This window comes from Crocuta crocuta, unplaced genomic scaffold (genome assembly GCF_008692635.1).
Source record: "Crocuta crocuta isolate KB4526 unplaced genomic scaffold, BGI_CrCroc_1.0 scaffold275, whole genome shotgun sequence".
NCBI classification, from domain to species: Eukaryota; Metazoa; Chordata; class Mammalia; order Carnivora; family Hyaenidae; genus Crocuta; species Crocuta crocuta.
This window is the reverse complement of record NW_027530497.1, coordinates 129,163-139,798: the sequence shown is the minus strand read 5'-3', so window position 1 is coordinate 139,798 and position 10,636 is coordinate 129,163. Positions and strand designations below refer to the sequence as shown.

General features: G+C 55.2%; 1 protein-coding gene across 1 annotated transcript in view; it reads right to left on the bottom strand.

Moving 5' to 3' along the window:
• Positions 1-10,636, bottom strand: part of ATOH8 (atonal bHLH transcription factor 8) — a 31,816-nt gene that overhangs the window by 20,713 nt on the left and 467 nt on the right. The window contains exons 2-3 of the mRNA XM_077766695.1: positions 10,181-10,636; positions 1,261-1,452 (exon numbers count right to left, since the gene is read on the bottom strand). Coding sequence (XP_077622821.1) covers positions 1,261-1,452; positions 10,181-10,636 — 648 coding nt within the window. The remainder of the gene's footprint in view (positions 1-1,260; positions 1,453-10,180) is intronic.

Here is a 10,636-nt window from a genome sequence, read left to right as displayed (position 1 = left end):
GGGGGTCCCTGGCTCTGGGCCCAGAGGCCTCTGGGAAACCTGGAGAACCCAGAGAGGAGCCTGCTGGAAAGGAGGGCTGAAGTAGGAACGTCAGGCATGAGAGGGAGAAGCAGGTCAGGAAGGACGGAGGAGGCAGAAGGAAGGATGGAGGATGCCAGTCACCGGGCTTCCCCACCCTCCCCACCCCTGGATGGCACCCAGGGCAGCCGGACATCTCTCACAGCCTCCACCCTCCTTGTGGACACAGCCTGGGCCCCACCCTCTGTGTCTCTTCCCCTAGCCTCATAAGAACAGACATCCAGAGGTTTGTCACAAGCCTTGCTCAGGACTGCCTGGCCCTGCCCCCCAGTTGGAAAGGCTGGAAGCACAGGCTATTCAGAGACCACAGCTGTGCCCACCACCTTTTCTCTTGCACACATGTCTTTAAATACATCAAGTTTTGTAGAGGCTGTTCCCTCTGTCTTGGATGCTGTTCCATGTTTCATCTTCCTGGTGACCTCTTGGTTGTCTTTCTGATCCCAGATCAAATACCACTTACACTAAGATGCCCTTTCAAACTCCCTTGGGCAGGAGAGGTAACCTGTCCCTCCTCTGCCTGGCCTTCCACTACCCTTAGCAGAGACCTCCAAGAGCACCTTGCCATCCCATACCATTCATATCTACTGGCAGGAGGGTTACTCTGACCATGCTGTGAGCTTCACGGGGCCTGGGACCGTATGTCTGTCATTGTTATAGCCCCTGCCCAGCACGCTTGGTATACGGCCGGGGCTCGGCAAAGCTCTTCAGAATGAATGAATGAATCACAAATATCACTCGCCTTAACACACAGCCTCAGGTAATCCACAGGCCAAATCACACTCCCAAAACATGCCAAAGGGCTCTCCCGGGCTGTCACCCTGCTCAGAGGATCTCACCCTGATACAAATGTATCAGGGGCCGTGTGGGCACACCAGCACCAGAGCACATAGAGCCAGAAAGCGCTTCAGATACACTATCTTCCACAGTAAGTGAGCAAACCCAGGCCCGGAGGCCCAGGGTGACTGTCCAAGGTACCCACCAGCCCTATTACCGGAAGTACCGTCACCCCCATGATCCCAGGGGCATGAGGAGCTCCGAAGCTGGAGCCACCCCCAGCAAACCTCTAAGAGGCTGATTTCGCTGGGCCACTTAGAAGCCTGGGTGAGAGTGGGGCGGCCCGATTTCTCTTCCCACCTCTCCCATTCCCCTCCGGAGGCCGTTGCCCAGGTGGCCGGCACCTACCTTGCGCTTCTTGGCACGCCCCTCGGCCTGCAGGGTGCGAGTGCAGCGCTGCACACACTCGGAGAAGCTGAGGTTGCTGTGGTCGGCACTGTAGTCGAGGTCGGCCAGCCGCGCCAGGGACAGGATGTAGTTACAGGCGATCCTCAGGATGGCCAGCTTGGACAGCTTCTGCCCATACGAGTAACACGGCACCTGGGGGTTGAGATGGCATCAGGAAGGGCTGCCGGGGGTCTCTGTGCTGAGAAGGCCCAGCAGGGCACCCCGGCCAGACCAATGTAGGGCCTCTCACAGTGATGTCCCACCACCTGAGAGGGGACTGCCGGGCAGCAGAGGTGGCCTGTCTAATCCCTTGACACGGATTTTATTTTCGAAGCACCTGCTATTCCCCACATGCACATCCCAACTCATCCACTCACAAACACCGGGAGGCATCCACGTTCCCATTTTGTAGGGGAAGAAACTGAGGCTCAGCTCATGCCCACCAGGCAATAGGAAGGAAGCATATGAGTTCCTGCTGTGATGGAGCTCTGTCCCCCAGCTTCCCGAAGGAGTGTCTCTGAGAGACCGGATACAGTTATCCACTCCGACATTCCATTCCTTCACTCACGCAGTGACACTTGTTTGGCTGGACACTTGGGGGCCCAACTACGAACAATAACTCAATTCCTGGCTTCAGAGAACTCAGGCTCAAGAGTCGCGTTACCACGTCATAATGGGATTAGGTACCCAGGGCTCTGAGAACGTACACGAAGGCAAGAGTCAGTGCTTAGCTGGGAGGGCACATATATGGTTGGCTTTCTTTTTCTCTTCTCTCTCTCCTTATGCCCTCTGGACCAGAGGTGTTGCTGGGCATACAACAGGTGCACAATAAATACTTACAGCCCCAACCAGACATGCTTGTCAGTGACCCATTGCCAAGTACATGCTCGCTAATGGCACACAGGTTTGTACGGTGTGATGAGATAGAACCTCTACCTTTCTAACGCTGTCCTGTGTGAGCAAAGGGTGACGAAGACTACAGCTGAGCTCTGCACTGTGACGTGCAAATGACCACAAGGTCCACCTGACCGGTGCTGATACAGCCCACTGCCCCTCTGACGCACTGTTCACCTACACGGCTGAAACATACTGACCCAGCATCCAGGGCACTAGTCTCCGCTGCTCTCTGGCTCTCCAGGATCTCTACCCAGCAGCCACCCCTACTACCACTTCTGGTACTGATTAACCCCCATCTCACGGAAGGGATCACCCCAGCATGTCCATCCGACGAGTGTTTGGTAAGTACTCCCCGTATGCCAGGCACTGTTCCGGGCCAGTGGTTCTCAACTGGGGGATGACTGTGTCCCTCAGGGGACTATGGGCAATGTCTGCAAGACATACCTACCTGTCCATCTTGGGGAGCAGTGGAGGGGAGGTGCCACTGACTCCTCCTGGGTAGAGGCCAAGGTTGCTGCTAAACAGCCTGCAATGCCCAGAGTCCTCTAAGGCCCCCACCAAATAAGAGTTGTCTGGCCCAAACTGTCAGTGGTGCAGCGACTGAGAAAACATGAAGAAGATAGTCGCCTCAGATGGGGACTCTAAGTGCATCATCTATTTTGATCTTACTTGAAACCTCACCCTGTCCAGGAGCTCTCTCTGACCTTTCCTACCCAACCCTAAGCCAGGGCACAAGGAGAGGAGTGCACAAGGGAGCACCTCCCCTTAACATGCTCTAACTCACGACTATCGTAACTCATTTAATGGCCAGTCTCCCAGTGAGCCATTGGAGGAAGGCCCATGTCTGCAGGACCTATCACAGGCCTCAGCCATAAACAGGCTCTCAAAAGCATTTGCTGAATGAGGGAATGAATGAATACATGAATGATCTACCTCCATGTTCATCAGGTGTCTCCAGAAGGTTCAGAAGTGGGTTCAAAGCCCTTCCCTCTCTCTGAGGATGGAGATTTAGCTATTCAGCGTAGAGCTGAAGCACACGTCCCTTTTGGTCATCTGGGTTCAACTCCTGACGCTAGCTCTCCGCAGCTGTAAGAGCCTCGGTGAGTGACATCACCTTTCCAAGCCTGGGTTTCCTCTTCAGATGCCCCCAGGACTGCCCTCCCGGCAGGGTAGGTCTAAGTGAGATGATGGGTGCACCCCACAGAGTAAGGCCTGATACAAGTCAGTGAGTTATGACTTCAGAACCTCTCCAAAGAGGGGCTCCGGAGCAGCTGGCTCATCCCCCACCACCCGGGTCCCCCACCACCCGGGGTCCTGAAACGGCACCCACCCCAGAGGCAAGGTTTGCTGTCTCCTTCTGAAATCTTCCAGCCGCCAAGGAGTTGTCCCTCACCAGGCTGGCAAACTGTAGGAGCAGCAGCTTGGTGACAGACAGAATGCCAGCCTCCTGTGCACTCGCCCTTCCCACCTCCCACACCCGGCCCTGGCTGTGGCTCCAAACCCATCCAAGAAAGGCCAGCAGAATAATGCACTTTGCCTGTTCCCAACCAGAGGCCAGAGAATCCTGCTCTATCAGCCTGAACAAATAAACAAGGTCTGTGGGACAGAAACATTCCCGGGATCAGGTGGGAGGGGGGAAATCTCAAAAGCCAGCCCAGCAGCTCTGGGTCCTCTGCACCCCAGGAGGGAGTGCCTATCTGGCAGAGGCCTTTGGGCACTGGGCGCAACTCCAGGGACACAGGTCCCTGCTGTTGTTTTCACCCAGGAGCCGTGCTGGGAGTTACCCAGCTCAGTGAGCTCTTGGGCCCTGAACAGACGGGCTTTCCTGCCAGCGGGGAGCAGGGATCGCAGGAAGGAGCTGCACATAGGGCTCCAGGGACACTGCAGGGTTCCAGAGCAACCGATGAGGCCGAGACCAACCTAGGGGCTACCGTGCCAGGCTCGGGGCCAGTTGTGTCACTCTGTCCCATTGTTTCTATCAAAACCCAGATCTGACAAGGAAACCATCTATCTAGTTGTATATCTGGCGCTATGGGAACAGTTTGCAGGTTGTTTGTCCCCTTTAAAACCTTCCCCAAAATAAAGGCCCCTGAGCTCCCCAGGCTCCCTCTGCCACAGGTGGCCCTGTATTGGACACCAAGGGCACTTTTGGGGTAGCTCACTCTTCCTCTTCCCCTCCCCTGGAGGGAGGTGTTCCTCAGCTCACTTGGCTAATTTCAGACCCTCCTGGAATTTTTAAGCCCCAGGATGCAGCTCCTTGGCCCCAGAAGCCTTTTCAGAAGCACCCTGGCCTGGCCTGGCCCCTGCAAAGAGTCTAGCAGCAGGTCCTAGTTCTGGGAGGCGGAGGTAGGGTGGAAAGAGCCAGTCTGAGTCGCAGACACTTATCCGTGGCTTCACCTCTCTGAGCCTCAGTTCCCTCACCTGGAGAGCATGGATAACGATGCCTGGGGACTCCACATGATTGTGGGGACTGGCCACCTCTTGCTGTTTACTGTGATCTACTAAGGGTATTTTTGAGACAGTGCCTATATTTATCTTTAAACTTTATTTATCTATGGTCTTAATACAATGCCTATATTTATCTTTAAAAAGTGAGGTAGAAATGATCGCTTCCACTTTACAGAGAAGCATCTGATGCCTCAGCTACTGGGCTCCTTCCAATGAGCCAGAAGCAATTGGTTGAGGATTTGGATGAGCCTTTACAGCCAAAGGTTAGGGGACAGGCAGTCCACCCTTCTGAGCTGGGGATGGAGAGTTCTGGACTGATAATCCCAAGGGACCTTAGCCTTTTGCATTACCAGCAACCCCACCATCTGCAGGGGAACCCCTCAGCAGCTGTCTGCAACCCTGGTCAGAGGACACAGGACACAGGAGACAGCGGGGTCACTTGGCTTCAACTCTTGACAGATGCCCAACTTCCAGGAAAGTAAAGCACCTGCCTCGTGCTCACTCCATCAGGATTCTCAAGCTTCAGAGGACCAGGGGTGGGGATTTTCACAAGGTCCGCTATGCCCCTCCCCTGAAGCATTCCATCCCACCCACCCGAAGCCAGACTCTCTTGGCTCTAGGAAGCAGGAGAAGGTGGAAAGGGCACTGGCCTGGGAGCCTGAGGACCCGGCTGTACTCCTGGCCGTCCAATGTGACCTTAGGTAGTTCCGTAACCTTAAAGGACCTCAGTTTCCTCACCAACAACATGATCATCAAAATACCACTGCCTCAGAGTGGGAGCCCAGTAGGCAAATATAGGAAGCTGCTACAGAGAAACAAAGCCAAGGACCTACCAGTCCCTGCAGGAAAGTCCTCAAAGCCCTCCCCCTCTCCAGACCCAGCCCAGGATGCCCTCCGGGTAGCCCATTGGGACTCCTGCATCAACAGAGCTCCAATATCACCGTGTCTCTGAGCTCGACTGCATCTGAAACTATTCTCTAATCGCTCAGTGAGTGCTGGCTGCCTGGGGTGAATCCACGTGGTGCAGGGCTGTGCGAGGTCCTTGTCAAGTTCTAGGGCAATAGGTTCTCTAAAATCCCCTTTCCACCCAGCCGTGAGGCTGGACCCTGAGAACCTGGGCCTTAGTAGTTAAGAGCCACGGCCCCAGGGCTAGACAGACCTGGGTACAAGTCCTGGTCACTCACTTAACCTCTCTGTAGTGCTCTCATCTATAAAATGGGAAGATGGCAGTAGTGATGTGCAACAGGCTCAGGTTTGCCCAGTGCAATGAGGTTAATAGACAGCCACCTGGTGACCATGGTCATGAGGAGGCAGAGTAAAGCCCTCTGTCACCCCTTAACCATGTGGATGGAGTCCCCAAAGCTAGCTTGCCCCCCCATTCCCTGAGAAGGTGTGCACTGGCTGCTGTGGGGTCACAGCCCCTGGCATCCTATGGGGTGGGGACTAAGGGTTGGGGACACCAGCCAATGCCCCCTCACCGTCCACCGTGAGTTCACTCGGAGAGGCTCCCCTGGGAGACAGCAGGGAAGGGGCCCCAGGCCCAACTTGCTTGGCACCCCGTTCATGAAGAGGTACCTCGGCAGGCTCTGAGGGCTCCCCACTGCCAACCCACGCCTCTGCCCTGTAAGGCTGCCATTCCTCCGTCAAGGCTGAGGGGCTTCAAGTTTTGACGGGAGAGAGGAAATCTACACGCACACCAGCTGTCCCAACGTTCTGCCGGGAGGCGGAGGCCAGAACTCTGGCCTCTCCCCTCACTCACCCAGCAAGGCCAGGCTTTCCTTCTGACCCCCTCCCACCTGGCCCCGAGCAGCCCTGCACACGGGCCAGGCCCAGCTGTGCACACATGGCCTTCACAGGAGGCGGCAGGGAGGGCCCTATGCAGCTGGGCTGGTGGCATGTGCTGTGGCCTGACCATCTGCCCCGCACACACACACACACACACCCACCAAGACCAGAGGGCCTCTTCCCACCTGCACTTCCTTGGCCAAGCAGCTGCCCCCACTTCCCTTTCTGGTTAAGAGCAGAGTGGGCTGGACCAAACAGAAGGCTTCCTGATGCTGAGGGTGGACAGCTCCAGGGCTTTCAAGAGCCTGAGAAGCAGAGCTCTTAGAAGCCTGGGCACTGGAGTGACTCACTGACTCGGATCTGAATCCCAGCCCTGCAGTGACATTGGCACACAGCTATGCAGGCTGTGCCTGCACCATGCCAAGGAGGCACCAGCACACGCAAATTTAATGACTGTACGCCAAGGAGACGTGCGTTACAAACCCGCAAGGCCCCATGTGGTGGCAGAAGGCTGCGACCTCGGCCAACTCACATAAGCTCTCTGAACCTCAGTCTCACTATCTGTGAAATGGGGGGAGGATAATAATACTACCTATTCCATTAAATGAACTAATACACATAATATGCTTAGCCCAGTGCTCAACCCAAAGCAAACATGAAAAATGGTAGCTTCTATCATTGTTATTAAAATGATTATTGGGGAGTCTGGGTGGCTCAGTGGGTTAAGTGTCCATCTCCAGCTCAGGTCATGATCTCTAGGTTCATGAGTTAAAGCCCCGCATTGGGCTCTGCGCTGACAGCCCAGAGCCTGAAGCCTGTTTCAGATTCTGTGTCTCCCTCTCTCTCTGCCCTCCCCCACTCATGCTCTGTCTCTGTCTCTTTCAAAAATGAATAAATGTTAAAATTTGTTAAGTAAAATAATTATAGATATATATATTCCATACGTCTCAAGGCTTTGCCTGGCACTGAAGACACTATAAATGCTCAAGGATTGTTCATTCCTCCTACAGCCCATTCCTTTCTTCATTTGCTCTTTGTGAAGAAGCTATGGGGGTGGGAAGGTGGGGAAAGCCTTATCACCATTTTCCAGCTTTAGCGACTGAAGCCCAGAGAGGGAAAGTGACTTTCCATGATCACACAGAAAGCCTGCAGCAGAGGCATGATTCAAACCCAGAGGGAGCCTCTGGACCCCTTACCCAGCGCTCAGTTAGCCAGACCAGGAAGCTGCTCAGGGAAACAAAACCGCAGATCAGAGCCACAGTCCCAGAACTGATCTCGGTGCTGTGATGGCCAAGCCCTCATTTCTGGCAAAACCATCCTCCTCCCTTTCCCTCCTTTGCCAAGGGCCCCTTTCAAACAGTTAAACCCGAGCCTAGATCCAGAGCTACAGCCTGTCTGGACTGGAGTGTCTGGACTGGGATGTGGCTGCACGCACCTTTTACATGTGGGGGACTGAGGCCCAGAGGAGGAAAGAACTCCTTCAGGACACAGGACTTTCTCCATCAGATGAGTGCCGTGGTGGGTGTGGCCTCAGCCCCTGGCTCTGAGACCACAAGTGCCCTTGCCGTATTTCCTTCCCTCCCAGACAATAGGCAGATGCCCTCTATGGCCTAGCAGCATTCTAGGGAAGGGACAGAAGGGTTTGAGCAAGGAGGGGTCAAACAGGAGCAGGCACCTCTGTGACCATGTATTTGTGTGTGCTCTTGGACACATGTAATGATCATTATATAGACACAGGTATGTCCCTGAATCTGTCCTTTTTATGTTGAACTTCTCTGCAGGAAGGGTAGAAGCAAAAAGCGACCAGTATTCAAATAATCTCATCTCAGACTCAACCATGTGTCAACCAGCTTCTGATTGTGAATAAACAAGACACTGGTACTAAGATGGCACTGTGGAAAGCATCTGGTCAGGCAGGCATTCCAGAAACTGCTGTCATCTTCCTCAACCCACTAGGTGATCTTGGACAAGTCTCCTTCCTTCCTTCTCCAGGCCTCAGTTTTCCATTCCGTTGAATGGGCTAATTCAGCCTGACAGGGTGTTCAGATCAAACAAGATGGAATATTACTGAAAGAAGTTAAAAACCACTGAACGCAATGTAGCTGAGTACACAGAGACCAAGAATACTTTCGCAGAAATGAAAGGGGCAGCCAGAGGAGCAAAAGGGGCCTTGAACTGGCAGTCAAAGGAACTGACAGCCCTGCCCTGCTACTCACCGGCTGTGATGCTCTGGGCACGTAGCCTCCCCCATTTGGGAGAGTCTCCCTAGCTGCAAGGTAGGCAAGCAGACAGGCTTCTTTCTGCCTTCTGTCATTCTTCTGTCCTTGGGGTGGGTTGTAGGATGCTCTACATGCTGCCACCCTCCCCAGGCATTCAGACACAGAGGTGCTATCCAAGAATAAGCCTGAATGTTCCACTGCGCCCACTGCCCAGGGTCCCAACCGGTGTGGCTGGCCACCTCACTGACCATGCATCTTACCCAAACCCAAGCAAGACGCTTCGGCTCAAGTTGTAGAGCCTCCCTTCTCTCTGGAGCTCAATTCCCTTCCAATGAATGGACACATGTACCAGTCTACTCTGCCCACAAGAGGAGGAAGAGAGTGGGATCCCAAAAGAAGATCATGTTTTCTAAGATGCTTTGTCATTGGCTAAAGCCCAGAGAGGTTGAGTTACTTTCTTGGAGGCACACAAGAAATCAGCTATAGAGTAAGCAAAAACATCTAAACCAGTCACATCCACCCCCAATCGTTCCCCATGCCTTGTGGGGCCGGGGACTGGGGGCACTTACTAGCCTCTTCTTAGATCTCCCTTCTCTCTAAGAAAACCATAAGTCCAGAACCCCAGGGCAGTCCCAGCCCTTGTTTAAAAGTGCCATTGCAAAACTGCCCCTCCCCACTAAGGGTAATTCTCTGACAAATGTTCTTCTTCACTCATCTCCCCAGAGGACGCTGGTTAGGGCAGTGCCCGCCAGCCCCAAACTGAGAAGCCCTTGACCCACCTCAGAACTAGGCTCTGAAGGTCCCTCAACCATCCAGGACCCTCAGTAGACCTACCTGCTTCACCATGGGGTAAAGGGGAGCAGCGGAGGGTATCCCCTGGGAGGGCTCTCACCAGCCCATTCCTGAGGCTGCCCCCTGGGGCAGGGACGCAGGCTTGTACCCAGATGGTTAAGGATACCAGGGAAAGGGGCGCAGAACCCCAAAGCGGCCCGAGTGCAGGGGTATCCCTTTTGGGAGGCAGGGGCTGAAGAGTCGCTAGCAAAACTAGGTCTACTCCTCCACAGCATCTGGGCCTCCGAAGACCCAGACCAGCTAAATGCCCGAAGAGGAAGGGTCTTCCCCACTCTTCCTAGCTGGAGACAGATTCCCACATTCCCTCTCTCCACTCCCCACTGTGCCCAAGGGACCCGGGGAGACAAATAACTCGCTGCCATAAAAGTGAACTATGAGGGCTGAAGTCAGATGCGCAGACAGGGTCACCCTGGGGGTTGGGGGAAGAACCGGGGCGTGCCTGGGCCAGAGCTCTCGAACCTTTGCCTTCACTTTGCAAGCTAAGATCCCGTAACAACGCTGTGACAAAGGTTACTGCCCTAGAAGGGCTCAAATTTGTCTGAGCCCTGGGGCTGACAGGGCGGGAACAATATGCGCCTCACACACACACTCATCATCCCTAAAATCTCGCCGCCACTCACCCACCCACTCCGGCAACCATCCCCCGGGCGCAGTGTGGGTGTGCAGCTGAGAGCCGGTACCTGCTTCCTGAGCGCCTCGAAGGCTGCGCTGATCGTGTGCACCCGCGTCCGTTCCCTGGCGTTCGCTAGGAGCCTCCGGGTCTGCTGTAGGGCTTTGATCTCCGAGGCGGCAGTGGTCGCTTCGCCCGGCCGTTTCCTAGGCGACGCGGAGGAATCCTGGTGGTTATTGTAAATTACGTGTGAAATTGACGAGTAAGAACTTTCCCCCGGGCGCGTGGGGGGCGCCGGGCGCACAGAAGACTCTGGGGGCGCAGGGGGCGCCGACGGCGTGGGGCGTGCAGGCGGTGCGCACAGCAAGATGCGGGGACGCAGGCCGGGCTCCCGGAAAGGCTGCGCCTCGGGAACCCCAGGTACTTGGCCCTGGGACGCGGGAGCCGGCGGCGGCGGCGGCGGTGGCGGCGTGGGGAGTCCCGGCCCCACTGCGCCCAGGGCAAAGCCGCGTTTCCGCGCGTCCGA